This window comes from Arachis hypogaea, chromosome 11 (assembly GCF_003086295.3).
Source record: "Arachis hypogaea cultivar Tifrunner chromosome 11, arahy.Tifrunner.gnm2.J5K5, whole genome shotgun sequence".
Classification (NCBI taxonomy): Eukaryota; Viridiplantae; Streptophyta; class Magnoliopsida; order Fabales; family Fabaceae; genus Arachis; species Arachis hypogaea.
This window is the reverse complement of record NC_092046.1, coordinates 148128626-148143211: the sequence shown is the minus strand read 5'-3', so window position 1 is coordinate 148143211 and position 14586 is coordinate 148128626. Positions and strand designations below refer to the sequence as shown.

General features: G+C 32.0%; 1 protein-coding gene and 1 long non-coding RNA gene across 16 annotated transcripts; both read right to left on the bottom strand.

Annotated features, from left to right (window-relative positions):
* Positions 1 to 2397: 2397 nt before the first annotated feature.
* LOC112723574 (uncharacterized) lies at positions 2398 to 8695 on the bottom strand. 14 transcript variants are annotated; one of them, XR_011867988.1, is made up of 12 exons: positions 8135 to 8695; positions 7826 to 7866; positions 7448 to 7512; positions 7210 to 7298; positions 6711 to 6812; positions 5846 to 6042; positions 5538 to 5593; positions 5137 to 5290; positions 4951 to 5023; positions 4686 to 4806; positions 4223 to 4309; positions 2398 to 2631 (listed from the first exon to the last, which is right to left on the bottom strand). It is a non-coding gene; the product is annotated as an uncharacterized lncRNA (long non-coding RNA). The 14 variants fall into 14 exon arrangements; XR_011867985.1 differs by lacking the exon at positions 5538 to 5593; XR_011867986.1 differs by lacking the exon at positions 2398 to 2631 and having other exon boundaries at positions 3957 to 4309.
* Positions 8696 to 9794: 1099 nt separating this feature from the next.
* LOC112723573 (lysine--tRNA ligase, cytoplasmic) lies at positions 9795 to 14498 on the bottom strand. Of its 2 annotated transcripts, none has more exons than XM_072207781.1 (17): positions 14231 to 14498; positions 14077 to 14152; positions 13924 to 13992; positions 13679 to 13844; positions 13494 to 13587; positions 13121 to 13237; positions 12822 to 12940; positions 12678 to 12737; positions 11920 to 12045; positions 11539 to 11821; positions 11343 to 11442; positions 11095 to 11251; positions 10832 to 10975; positions 10683 to 10751; positions 10416 to 10559; positions 10277 to 10333; positions 9795 to 10141 (listed from the first exon to the last, which is right to left on the bottom strand). In XM_072207781.1, exons 4-16 carry the CDS (start codon positions 13730 to 13732, stop codon positions 10295 to 10297), a joined length of 1506 nt encoding a protein of 501 aa, XP_072063882.1. In that variant the 5' UTR covers positions 13733 to 13844; positions 13924 to 13992; positions 14077 to 14152; positions 14231 to 14498; the 3' UTR covers positions 9795 to 10141; positions 10277 to 10294. The 2 variants fall into 2 exon arrangements, with proteins under 2 accessions (XP_072063882.1, XP_025630776.1); XM_025774991.3 differs by having other exon boundaries at positions 13121 to 13206; positions 14231 to 14460.
* Positions 14499 to 14586: the final 88 nt, after the last annotated feature.

Here is a 14586-nt window from a genome sequence, read left to right as displayed (position 1 = left end):
GGAACAAATGGTATTTATAGGACATGATAATAATGAGTATGGACATATAGTAATGTAGGTTTGGTATTCACTTGGTGAAATGTTGTTGGATTTTAAGTTGTTCATTGAAATGGTTTGAAATTGAATTGTTGGGTATTGGATGGTTGGAAATTGATAGATGAGTGGTTGAAAGTGTCTAAAAGTGTTTAGGATTGAAATTGGTAATGGTTAGATTTGAATTGGATTGAGAATTTTTGAGGATTTTGGTAAAAGCCTGTCAAGTTGAAAACAAAGGGTTGTTCATCCTTCATAATGTGAGATGAGAATTGCACACTGATTTACATGTTGGATTTTTGAAAAGTGCATAGCAAAAGCAAATAGAAAACATTCGACCTTCAACAAAAATAAATTTTTTGACCCCCCAAAATAAGCTAAATAATTTGATCTATTTAGAAAACTTTTTATGAAAATATTTTTTATTTTAAAACTTGTTGGAAAAAATTGATAAGAATTATCTTTCAATATATATATAATCAACTTCTAGAGAAATTATGCAATCACACCCTTATAAATATAACTAGTATAAAGCCCGGACTAGGCCCGAGTCGTATACATAATGTATTTTATTGTATTTATATATAATTTTTTATAAAAAGATTAATATATTTATGATCTAATATATATATATATATCAACTATGTTATCTTGTTTATATGTGTTGGATCATTTTTTTCATATAAAAAACATAAATAAATTTTTATATACATATTCAAATATCAGTTTGCAAATTAAGGAATATACTCTTGCATCGTGCATTTAATTTTTAACAAAAGAAATCAAAAGGTGTTTACTTCTTTAACCATCTCCGCTCCCAAAAACAGCCACATCCTCTTACATAGACTTAGAAAAGGTTCTTCCTTTAAAAAAAAAAAAACAACTAACCTCATGACAAATTTAAATACCAACAAATTTGTTAGGTCCTATTACAAAAATTGTTTTTTCATCCCATAAAGACCAACAAATTTGTTTTTTCATATATATATTAATAAAAGTTGTAATTATATTCCCACATGCACACAGCTTTTGTGATAATTTCTCTAGGACAATTTTTTACTATGACATGACTACAAAAAATAATAAATACATATGCTTTAGAAATATTAAATTATGTTTAAGATTTACTAAACTAATCATACTAAAATATTTTATTTAGTTGCTTCCCCTCCGTTTCTAAATGAAACTTAGTATGCGATCAACTTAAAAGTTATTATAACTCCTTTCACAAATTTTTAAAAGGCTAATTATAAACTAAAATTAAGAATTTTTTTGAAATTTTCATGCACTGAGGTACTAAATTTATGCTAAAAATAGTGATACTACATTTCTCACAACCTCAGGCAAGTACTATAAGAAAAAGAAACATATAGTAAAAGCAAAATATTTTTAAATGTTAAAATATTTTGTGTAACACTAACTTGATCACGTTTAGATTTGCATAATCCACACTTTATCACTTAAGTTATCTTATTTTCAACTTTAACACTCAAGTTTGCATAAACTCTCCTAGAACGAATGATTTGCTCAAAAAAATCATGTTCTACTATTTTATACCGTGCTTTACTTTTAACTTCAAATTTTCTAGATTGGTTATCGTGTTCGGGAGTTTCTGTAGTGCCTCCTTAGCAAGAGAGGGATTTACTTCTAACATTTACATTATAAATCCTACAGCCTGAAAGTGAGCATAAATGTATAATAACTTGAGTTAAAAACTATCCAATATCACTTTTTGAAGTTCAAACAAATATGTCCTAAATTTTGTCCCTATATAAAGTGAGTCATGACATTAAGGGCACATAAATCTTGTCCCTAATGAAATCACTATAGAATTCAAGTTCATGATCTCTTCTCTAATAAAATGCTAACAATCAATTAGTTAACTAAAATTGTAAAAGATGTTTGTTTTACACGTAGTGACATAAATTAGTTAACTATAAAATGATTATTTTACAAAACAGCAAAAAGGAAATCTATATAATTTTCAAATTATAGTTACTGACTTATAGAAAATAATAAAGAGCATGGTTCAATAATTAAAAAATTGCCAACGAACATAACATAAAACTGCAGCAGTGCCGCAGTGGTATATGCTGAGTTAATAGAAATCACAATACAAAATAAAAACTGAAAAGTTACATTCATCATGCATATATAGCAGAAGAAAGAAAATTAAAGCTGATAATTTACGAACGATTATTATTATTGTTGCTGCATATTCACAAAATACTACAGGTAATACATGACTTTAACCGTTTGCATTATATATGTGCCCTTTAGTTTTCAATATTTATATACGGTAGGAAATTCATTTTTAAAGGAAACTCAAAAACAAATATACAAAAGTTAGTTATGGAAGGAAAAGGAAGAACAAAAATAGTTAAATATATATCAACTTAGTTAAATTTTAAAGAGTGCCATTCAAGAATTAAACTGAACAAATTAAAGAAGAGACAAAAATGATCGAATATAAACAAAAAAAGGGTAAAAAATAGCGATTAAGCAGATGAATCATTCATACCGCTTTGGCAGGTGCAACTTCAGCCAAAGCACCTTGCAGCAGATTTCACACTTTGAGCTTTGTCAGGAAAATTGTTCCTTAGAAAAGGAAAGTTTTCAAATTACTTAGCAAAACCAAAAGCAAATCCAAATTTGAAGTAACAAAAAAAATCTATAAAAGTCAAAGCTACTAAATTATATAAGATGTCAGCAGACAACAATGACTATGCTTATTTTAAGTGTGATACTGTTTTACACCTCTGAACATCATTTTATGTTTAGAAAAGAAAAAGGCTATAGCCTAAATAGCTTCTACTAAATTTCTTTAAATTATAAAAAAAAAAAAACCAACTTCAGAGCGGGAGCATTTCTAAGAGAAACAACTCTAACTTCAAGAGCAGTAACATCTCCAACTTTTTGCTATTGCTCTTGAACTCCTAATAGTCCAAGAAATTGCTCCATGGTTTGGTTTGTTTTAAACCATCTCATTAAAGTATCGCATGATTAAGTTTCAGATAAAAAACAAACTGCTCCATGTTCATTAAAATTTTTACAAAAATAACATAAACCTTCAAGATATGATAATCAAATACTTCAACATTGTAATTTGCATTACTATATACCCAAACAAAAAGAACAAAGGTTTTTTTTTGCATTATTTGATGATCTTTATTGCTCCAAAATTATCTCTTATAGAATTTTCAAAACCAAATCCTTTTTACTGAAATCAATTCTAGCTGATAAATTAAGAACTCGAAACATCTTTCGAAAAAAATTATATTGGCATATGTGAAGTGTTAGTGGTGAGAGGATTGACGTACCAAATGAAAGAATCCTTAACAATGTGATGGTGGGTGCAAATTCAGAACACATTAATATATTTTAGTGTTGGATCCAATTAATTAAAATGAAATGGATATAACATACAAATGTTTATTCTTTCTTCTCTATATGTTATAGATTAAGGGTTGCTTATTACAGGTATCATCCCCAAATAAATATTATTGAACTTCCTCATGAACTCTATGATGATGAGAATGGAAGTACCGGTAAAATTGAAAAGGTCTATATAACATTAAATATATTATTTAACTGGATAAAAATGTTATCAATAATGTCAAATGAGGCATGAAATGTAGAATGTCAATTTCTTTATATAGAATCAATATCCACCATCCTAGGCAGCAATCTTTTCATTCCTCTAATAACAACATGCAAATGGCAACACAAGGAAATTATAAAGGATAGTGTTACTTAGAGACTAAAATTTTACTTGCTATTGCAGGTTAATCACCACCTCAGATGTTCTTTAAGAAATGACATAGATACGAAAATAGGAAAAAAAAATCAGCAATATAGTTAATAGAACACGGTAAGCTATCCAACAACAAAAGGGAATAAATATTAAATAAACAATTATCAAATGAACAAATTAAAATTTTATCCATATACCATTATCTGTTTGAGCTTTTTCTTTCTTAATTTCATGTTCTAATCTCCTTTTAATCAAAGGATTTTTAAGTCAAACTTATAGGAGGAACAAAAATTGCATCAAAGATCATATATAAATTTTGAAAAATAGTATGTTCATACTTACGCTTCTATCTCATAATTTTTAAAGGCAGAGAAAGAACAAAGGAAAGAAAGCGTTGCAGCCGTAGTGGTCTGTCCATTTCTTATAATCAGTTACCTTAAGAAGAAGAACATTACACGCATACTCTAGTACTGCTCTCTCAATGAGTTTTGCATTAGACATCAAAAGACCATCCCCAACTACCTGCACATTACAATGAGCACAAAACTCATCAAACAGCTGGATTTGAGATCACTTGCATTCACATTCTGTGTATTTTAAAAAAGCAAAGGTCCCTATAATATATGATATAAAATTGTTATTGAGTGAGAATGCAATTGATAATCATATAGATCTGAACCTCGGACAATGAAAAATGTGCATGCAATCATTTGAAAGCAAGAAAAAAAATTTATTTTATTGTATATTAACCAAAATTTTAGAACTAAGTAAATTTTATGCATTGTGCTCCCTCCTGGAAACGAATTCAATAAATTTTAAGAATATATAGTTAAATTGAACCGGGTTCAGTACATTTCAAGAATATCTAGTTTCAATCATCATAGAATGTAAACATTACCTATTGCTCAAACCCACTGGCCACAAAATCTAATCTCAGTTATTCCAACATGTCTCTGGCTTCTTGAAATCCATCAGTAACCAACTTTTTCATCTCCTACATTTCTATCAACATCCACAACCTTATCCAGAGAAACAACATAAGGACATGGATTATTAGAAAACAAAGAAAAAGGTTAATTTCAAGTAATATTCGGAAGATGAACATTAAATGAACAGCTTCTTAAGTCCTAGAAATGGGAAGACGAAATTAAGTTACTTTGTACCTCTCCATCCCTTCCGAAATATAGAAAGAAATTCCTATTCCACTTCTGATTCATAATCCACATTAATTAATTCCTGGAACAGAAAACATGTGAGGGCTAAGAAAAAAATAGTCCACAGAAAGGTAGAATCAGCAAGAACAATACTATTATATTAGAACAGTAAAGGAATAGAGAAGCGGTGTTTACATGGTGGTGCATTCACAGCAGTAATTGATTACATGTTCCTTGAGAAGCTTCAAGTAAAAGGGGGTCTCACAGAACTTGTCAAGCATTTCTTTCTTTTTCTTACTGGGCTTGTTGTTCAGTGGAGTGAAATTCAGAACATCTATTGCTCTTGTAGCTGTAAAAAATCTTCCTTATCTTAGGCCCAAAAAAGCTTGTCCAGTAATAGAAAATTTTGTAGAAACCACAAAAAAAAAATATATTGAATGCACATAAATGTAGTAGATATCTTATCTTATATTGGACTAAGAACACAGCCATTCATTTCAATTAGAAACCAAAATAAAAGATTTATTTTGCATATTCTAATTATTGAAAATCAATTCTTCTAGATTGATGCTAATAGATGAAATTTCTAAACTAACCACTTTTTTCAATGGAACCATGGAAATCCCGAATGAGAACAAAGATTGCTTTCAACCTGTGATTAAAGCACCGATATAATTGAGAAGGTCTAAATAACGTTAAATTAAACTCTAAGATGAAATATATCTTTGGACTTGATAAAAATGTTATCAATCATGTCAAATGAGGCATAAAGTGCAGAAATTTAATGTCAAAATTTCAATTTATAGCATCAATCTCAACCATCCTGGGCAGAAATCTTTTCCTTCCTCTAATAACAACAAAAATGCAAAACACAATGAAAAGAAATTATAAAGGATAGTGTTACCTGGAGGAGGTTGCAGGCAATCAGAGACTCCTTCGGAGACCACAACAAACATGTCCTTCTTTGTGAACTAACCATCCTTCATTCGCAGCATTCCAGTATCTTCGTATGCTCTATCCATTAATCTATACCTGACCCTTTCCCATGCTTCCTATGTCCAAAGCCAATGGTTCATTCTCATCCAGTGCATTGGAATAAACCTGAAGTGTTTATTTATCATTGTATTGGAATAAAAATGCTAAAATGATGATGCAAAAGTTTTTATTCCTCTCTAGATGTTCTGCCCATGTACCACCAAAAGTGTTAGATATTTTTCATTCTTGTAACATCTCCAATAGATATAGCAAATTATGTAGTTATGAAATTTTTTTCACATCAATCATAAGCGTCATAGTTCATTAAGGAGAAATCAAGGGCTTTCCGATTTGATTAAGTAATGACATCAAAAGTGATTAAAAGCAAGAAATGGCTAAAACTAACCCAATGCTATACCACAAAGCAAAAATCAATATTCTAAGTGGAACAACTGCACATGTGACTTGATTCTTGAATTGGAGAAAGTTCCTTTTGTAATATCAAAAGTGTACCAATAGCATGCTTTAAGATAAGAGATCAATTTGATTCACAATAAATCATTTAAATATTGTTCCTAATGCTAGTAATGTGTTCTATAGTTTCTTTTACTCCTTTTTAGTTGTTCCTCCCATAAACCATTCAAAATTACCAAAAATATGCCAATAAGACATAAGATATGATAACTCATAATGCTAAAGTTCTATAGACCAAAGCTACATATGAAATGATAAGGGACAGTAAACTCACCACTTAGTTTATTATAAGCTAAATACATATAAATTTTAAATTTTACCAATTTCATAGAAGCAGGTAAATAGGAATGGATGAGCTTTGTTCTTGGGACCTTTGAATTCCATCACACTTTATCTAAACTCCGACACACTATCATACATCACTGTTTCATGCAGGTAAAATTTAAAAGCATTAAAAAAAATACAAATCCAAGATTTGTTGAGGCAGGGCTTAATAAATGCAATTAACAAAAACCAACTGATCAATTGAGAATTCCTAACAATGTGATGGTGGATGCATTTCCAAAACACAAATATATTTTAGTGTTGGATCTAATTTGTCAAAATGAAATGGATATAATATACAAATGTTTATTCTTTCTCTTCTATATGTCATAGAATTTAAAATCATATCATTTCAAAACTCAAATCTATTTGTTTATTATTTTCTAGAGCAGTTAATAAATAACGTGTAACTTCTCAATTGAAAATCGTGAATTTAGCACTCAAAAACCCAGTAAAGTGCCACTAAAATAACAGATCAGGGAAAGATAATCCTACGGATATATCTGTCATCCAGGCTCCAACCAAATTTCGGTAGTATGAGCACCTCAAAAGTTTCCCATCATTAATACCAAACCTTGTACAACCTAAATTCAATGCGCACATGTAAATGGATGCAATGTCAACTGCAGATCAGGAAAATGTCAAGCCAGCCAATATGCATGACATAATGAGTTTGAATCATTTCAAAATCTAGCAACACGATCATGCCTATTTTTACTAATAATTAACAAACCTGTACGGTATAAAGGGTGTGGCTAAATCAATACGCTTTCCAGCATCATCAAACAAAGCTTGCACCTGAAAGAGCCAAATCAAAGATGTTAAAACATTACAGAGGCAACAAAGCATGGACGCACCTCAAAGCATTAGTCATCGGTGGAAGGAAAAAGGTGTGGATTACTACAACTAAAAGAAACACATACATTAAGGAAGCAAAAAGCAATGGATACACAGTTTTGAAAGCTCTTTTGCCGACGACTTCTATATACTATTACAAATGCAAAAAGGATTATTAGCTTGGTGTACCAATGATATGCTTCTTTATTTGTCTCCAAAAAATCAAAAGTAAAAATAAAAAGAATAGAAACACGAAATTAAAGAACTGCATTACCTCATCTTTGAGCATTTGAATTGTTAACAGAACTTGTGCGGCTGCAAAAACAAATAGAATAATCCAAATTAGTTACAACATTATTTATGAAATGAAACTCTTTCAATTTGCCTGGGTTTATATAGAATTTAGGCAAAATTTTCATCCCTAAAAAGCTGCTGTTCCAGTATTACAGAGTAAGACAAAGGAGAAGAAAAAATCAATTTTTTTCAAAATCAACTTTTAATTCAAGATTTAATGAAAATGAATATTGATGGTGTGCATGTTTTTCCAAATCATAGTAGATATTAGAAAAAAATGTGATTTCACCTTTTAGAAAGAAAAAAATTGATTCAGAGCAGTGGGCAAAGCTGTCTAATTCAGAGCAGTGGGGGTTGGGTCGTCGCTTTTTAACACTTTGCGTGCCCCGCCGTCGCGCGTTGTATAACCATCTCTGGCATCGATTCCTCACCATTGACCAGAAGCTGAAAGATTAAGCCATGTTCGACCTATGGGTGTTATGGAGCAGCTCAGTCGGCCATGTTCATTTTGTCTTTCTCTCTCTTTCTTTTTGTCGCGCTCTCTCTCTTCCCCCTTAACCCTCTCTTCCCTACGACGCTGCTGGAGGAAGTCTTCTCCCCTTCCGGCGCCACCTACTCCTCCACCGAGAATTTGAGTGTCTTACATTGGATGAAAAATGTGAACATAAAAAATAAAATATGAAGATAAGAGAGAATGAATGTTTAACATAGAAATGTGTTTTGAATTTAGGGAAGTGCTATGGTGCTTATGGAAGATTCCTTTAGCAGCTGAGGAAAAGTGTTGGCAAAATGTGGAGACGACACATGTGAGATTTTGGAAATTATGAGAAGATAAATTCTGTCCAAAAGCAGAGGCTATAGGATAAATATTATATCTTAATAACATAAAAAGATGGAGAATAAAATTATGAATAATTTTCTTAATCATATTACAGCAGTTGTTATTTTCAAATATTAAATTCATCATTTGAGATTTGCTTGATATATATGTTGGATGAATATATGTAATTATACTAAATTATATATATTATTGTGAAATAATTAAATAAGGAAGATTAAATATATGTTGTATCAATATATGTAATAATTTTTATTATTGATTATTTTAATTTTAGACTCACTTATATTTAAATTAATTATTTTTTTATTAGTCATGATTATTAATATAAATATAATTAAATATGTATAAATAAAAAAAATTAAATATTTTTACTAATAACAATATAATGTTTTTTAAGATTACATAATATTTATTAATATTATTTTTCGATAAATACATATAGTATATGATAATATAATAAATATAAACTAATGAGTTAGTTAGTAAAAAAATGTTTATTTTAATATAAAAATAAAATTAAAAATGTGTTTTTATAAAAAAATACTAAAGTTTTAGATGCTTATTATTACTCCTAATACAATATCCAATGCTATTATTATAAGTAATGCCCGTTTCAGCCCATGCAATTTTTACTGTTATTATTTTTGAATTTTCAATTTTTTTCGAAACCCAAAAACCCATATCATTGACACACTTCCAAAAAAAGACCCATATCATTGACACACTTCCAAAAAAAGTGTCGCAACTTCACACTAACAGAGTCCAATAATATAATTATAATAATGTTTTCAGAATTACTCTAATTCTATTACCCTATAACTCCTATACTCTGTTTTTGAACAGAATGTCTCCTCGTCTCCACATTTTGCCAACACTTTCCTCACCTGCTGAAAGAATCTTCCATAAACACCATAAAAATTTCCTTGAATTTAAATTCGAATCGATCAAAAGTTTTGTATTTAAATTCGAATTGATCATAATTCCCGCCCAATAGTTTGTAGTTTGGATTGTTCACAGAATTGTAAGTTTTTAATTATTTTATTTTGTTTTCTGTTGTGCCACATATCTACCATATAAAGCTCCACTTGTTGATTGCACAAACTTCCACTTGTCAAGCAAAGAACCATGTACTGCTCTCCTATTATATATAGAGAGAAGAGAGATGTTCTTGATCCCCCCACGGGGTCTTTTTAAATAACAGTTAGGGGACCGATCCATATTAGGGGCACAAATAGGTAGCTAATTGCTTAAATAATTAAAAAAAAATTCTAAACAATGTAATCTGACAGTAACTATGACCAATCAAACTACGTAAATGACCATATAACATAATAATCTAGCAAATAAGCTAGCAATGAAATTAAAACAGTATCAAGTGTAGCTAGAAGCATGTGCGCATTGTCAAAAAGATAAGAAATGAATTCTTCATCTTGATCATTTGAATTTCTCATGTTCCTGAAATCATTTGAGGGAAAATTATCAACGTCTCAAAAATGCAAAACGAATTATAGCATGCAAAACAACTTCGTACAACACATCTGAACAAAGATGTTACTATTCTTGTTTGTATTGAAAAGAAGAGAAACCTACATAGCATGAAAATGGGGTTTAATCTTGAGGTTTCATGGCAGGGAAAAGAAGAACTTCCTGTGAAGCAAAAGGAATGAAGATGGTAAGTGTATGCAAAAAGGAGGAAACGAAAAAACAGTAATCTTGATACTGAATGAACCTTAATATTTTGTGAGTCAGTCAACAACATGGTGAGTCGATCAATCCCCAAACCCCAACCACCAGTTGGAGGCAGACCATACTCGAGAGCCGTACAGAAGGTTTCATCTAAGGCCATTGCTTCATCATCACCGGATTGCCGATCCTGAAATAAAGAAGAGGCACACATAAAATGAATATGGTTTTCGTATGCAAAAACAATTATGAGAACAGTTTGAGTGGAGAACCATTTCAGCACATTATAATTGCATCATATACCATAACCTACCTTCAATTGTTCAGCAAATCTCTGACGTTGTACTACAGGATCATTCAACTCAGTATATGCATTGCAGAGCTGGAAATAAACAGAAAAACTTTGAAAAAAGGGCATATATTCATTCATTTACATCTAAGTAATAATTGTTGAAATCTTACTTCATGTTTGTTCACAAATAATTCAAAACGTTCGGTCAGGCCTGGTTTAGATCTGTGCCACTTTGCTAAGGGACTCATGATCTCAGGATGATTTATGATGAACGTGGGATTGACACACGTTTCTTCCAAAAAGTGACCCACGAGCTGCAATATGACATGAAAATCTTTAGGAAAAATGAAGCTACAAGTCCACTTTTGTAAAATAGGAAAAACTTAAAAGGATATTATAGTCCAAAAGAACAACTGAAATGAACATATCTTACTTTATCCAACAATCTAGCAGTTGTCTCCGGGGGAGGGCATTTAATGTCATACCGCAAGCAAGCATCCCTCAGATATTTATTAGCTTCCTCACCAGCCAAGTCCTTAGGAATACTTAGGCCTGCCATCTTCTCCAGTCCCTCAATCATATCAATCCTTCTGTAATAACAGGAGAAAGGAAATCAATAAATTCTCAAAATATAAATGGATAGAATCACTGCCATTGATGAATAGCAAATTTACACCGGACCTGAATGGTGGAGTGAAGTCTATTTCAATAGGATCCTTATCAATCCCGTTCGCATGATATTTGATTTTATAGCTTCCTTTTGTAAGTTCCTTGACCATACCTATTTAATTTTTTACACATCATTCGGATGAAACATTACTTAAATAAGATAAGACCGATAATAGCAACCAAAACTGCTAACAACTTAAAATCTTACCACTCAACATTTGCTCTGTTATCCCCATTACGTCATTGTAGTCCATATAAGCCATATAAAACTCACATGTAGTGAACTCTGGATTGTGCGTCAAATCTATACCTTCATTTCTAAACTGTTTACCAATTTCATAAACACGATCAAGGCCACCAACAACCAGCTCCTTCAGATAAAGTTCTGGAGCAATTCTCATGAATAATCTCATGTTGAGTTCATTGTGATGAGTGACAAATGGACGAGCTGCTGCTCCACCAGCAATCATATTCATCATAGGTGTTTCAACCTGATAGTAGCCCAAAAGTGTAGGTTAAGGATGGGAAAAAATAAATAAATAAAATAAAATAAAAGTGCAGATGGCCTCAGAATAACCAGACAACTAACCTCCAAAAAATCAAGGTTATCTAGGAACCTCCTGATGTAAGCTATGATTTTAGATCTGGTCTTAAATATCTCTCGGACCTCTGGATTCAGCATTAAATCCAAGTGGCGCATACGATATCTTGTTTCCTAATAAACGAAGATAATTAAATTGGATATTCTATTGTAAAAGAGGACTATGGTTAATCAGTCACTAGTGACATAATTAAGAGAAAGACAGAAACAGGAGATAAAACTTCTTGTTTCAACTTGATGAAAGTAAGAAAAAGTAGAAATTCGGGATTTCAATTCGTATTTTAGTGGGAAATTAAGCAAATTTCAGAGGCCCATGTTGTAATATTGAAATTTCTATCAAATTCATTTAAGAATATGATTGATATATTTACTCATTTAGGTGAAAAAGTCAGAATAATATAGTTGGATTTGAAAATGATATCATACATGCAAAACTGAAAAGGGGTAGGTCTTCGTATAATAGTGAGCAGAAGTTTATGTGGTATGACTTGGTGACATGCATGAAAAATAAACATGGATATGGTGACATGAATAACAAGAACTTTTTACGCCAGGTAATAAAAAAATGGATGCCAATGACAAAAGAGAATGGATAATGCCATGAATCCATCTATTTCAATTCATTCTGGAATGGTGCACACTAACACTTTCACAGTAGCTACTAACCGAAAATATTTCGTAAAATTAGGAAAATAAATCTAAAACAGTGGAAGAAACTATCAAGTTATTTTACATGCTAGCAATACCTGATCCTTCAAGATGTATGTTTCAGGATTCCTAGTTTTTCCTGGTACCCATGGATCTTTCTGCATATAACAAATAAATAAGAATGTCATTATCTATGAAATAAACTTTAAACAGCATAAAACACCGAAAGAAATTATAGTCACCATCAAATTTGCATCTGCAGCAGCAGCAGCAGATTTTTGCCTTGGCATCATATGAAGACAATGAGACAGCACTACAAATGTCTTGGGGAAAATACTGAGCTCTCCCCTCTTACTCTTCCCTGAACAAGTGAACAAAGGAAAACAAGATTTATGGATATGCAAAAAACTCATTCTCCTCAATGCAAGAATTTATGGCATCTGATGATGGATAGTATAAATTATATACGAAGACAACCCAAAAGGATAATAAGTCAGAAAGTGGAAAATTTGAGCAAGCTGGAAGTTTGTAACATTCAAACCTGGAAACCCAGTAACACCAACAATATCACCACGTTTGACATTAGAATGGAATTTGGAAAATCCGGCCTCACCCAAGTCAGATTTACTGCATCCCACAGATGTAAACGGGTTTAGTCCTATTAAGAAAGCACAACCAGAATAGAAAGAAACGGCATAAACAATATATAGTAAAAATACAACAAAGGAAAAAAAGCACAAAAAATACATAAATAACTTGGTCACCACAAAAATCAAACTGCTTTCAAGTTGGTCGAGCACCAAAGTACCAAGCAACACAACAGAACACAGCATATGTTACCTCTCGATTCACATTTATTTTCTAAATTTGAAACTAATGGCCCTAATGGTAAAAACAGCAGTTACATTTTGTACCTTGCATCAGCGATAACCTGGACCTTAAAGCCGCCACCATGCAAGTCATAGAAGACAAGCTTGGAACCCGATGGGCGTTTAACCATGACCCGGCCTAGAATTCAAACATACAAACTAAGAAGTTATAATTGACAAAAACAAACCACGGAAAACACAATGCCAAGAATTAGAAGGTGGGGTAGTACCAGACAAAGAGACAGAGACATCTTCAAGGTGCTCCCCCTTTTCCAATGATTCATATTTGTCAATGTATTGACTAATTGACATGGTCACAGAGAACTTGTGCGGGTATGGGTTAGTCCCTTCAGCCTTCTGAGCTGCAAGGTACTTGAGCCTGTTCTCAAGGTATTGCTGCACCCAAAAAGATATGGAATATTTCAGAAAATCAAATCACTATTGAAAAGCGTTGCAGTGCTGCAATGGAACTTACAGTGGGGTCCATATCTTCATCATCAGCAGATGCAGGCTTGTTAGCTTGAGCATTTTGAGCTTCTGCTGCCTACAGTTATCAATTTATAAAGTTAAAATTGCATATTGCTACATAATGCAGAGAAGAAAATGGAAATGAAGGAGGTTAATTTACCTTTTTGGCCTTCTCTTCCTCCTTGCGCTTTCTCTCTTCTTCTTTCTGTCTGATCTTCAGTTCACGCTTTAATGCACTGAAAACAAAGCCAACCAAATAAAATTATATGAAATTTCCCGCGACGGCTGGAGATGAAACGAGTTGGGGAACTCACTTTTTGCTTAGCTCGCCGCCGAGAGCTTGAGCTGTGGCCGCCGACGGAGAAGGAGTTGGAGTTGGAGCTGCGGCCTCCGACGAAGAAGGAGGAGGAGATGCCATTGGAGGAAGAACGATTGCTGGAAGAGTAATCGAATGAAAACAGAATAGTGAACTCGGAGAAATGGAGAAGTGGAGAAGTAGGGTTTATGTTTATTCGCGTTCTGAAAACGGCGCCTATATTTCTCTATTATGTCGTTGGACGTTGTCGTTTTGAGAATAACTGTAGCTTTTTTTTTTAGAAAAAAAGGACAAATAGATGCTGACCTTTTGTACTGCAGACATTTTCGTCCTGACAATTGAAAAATACTTTTA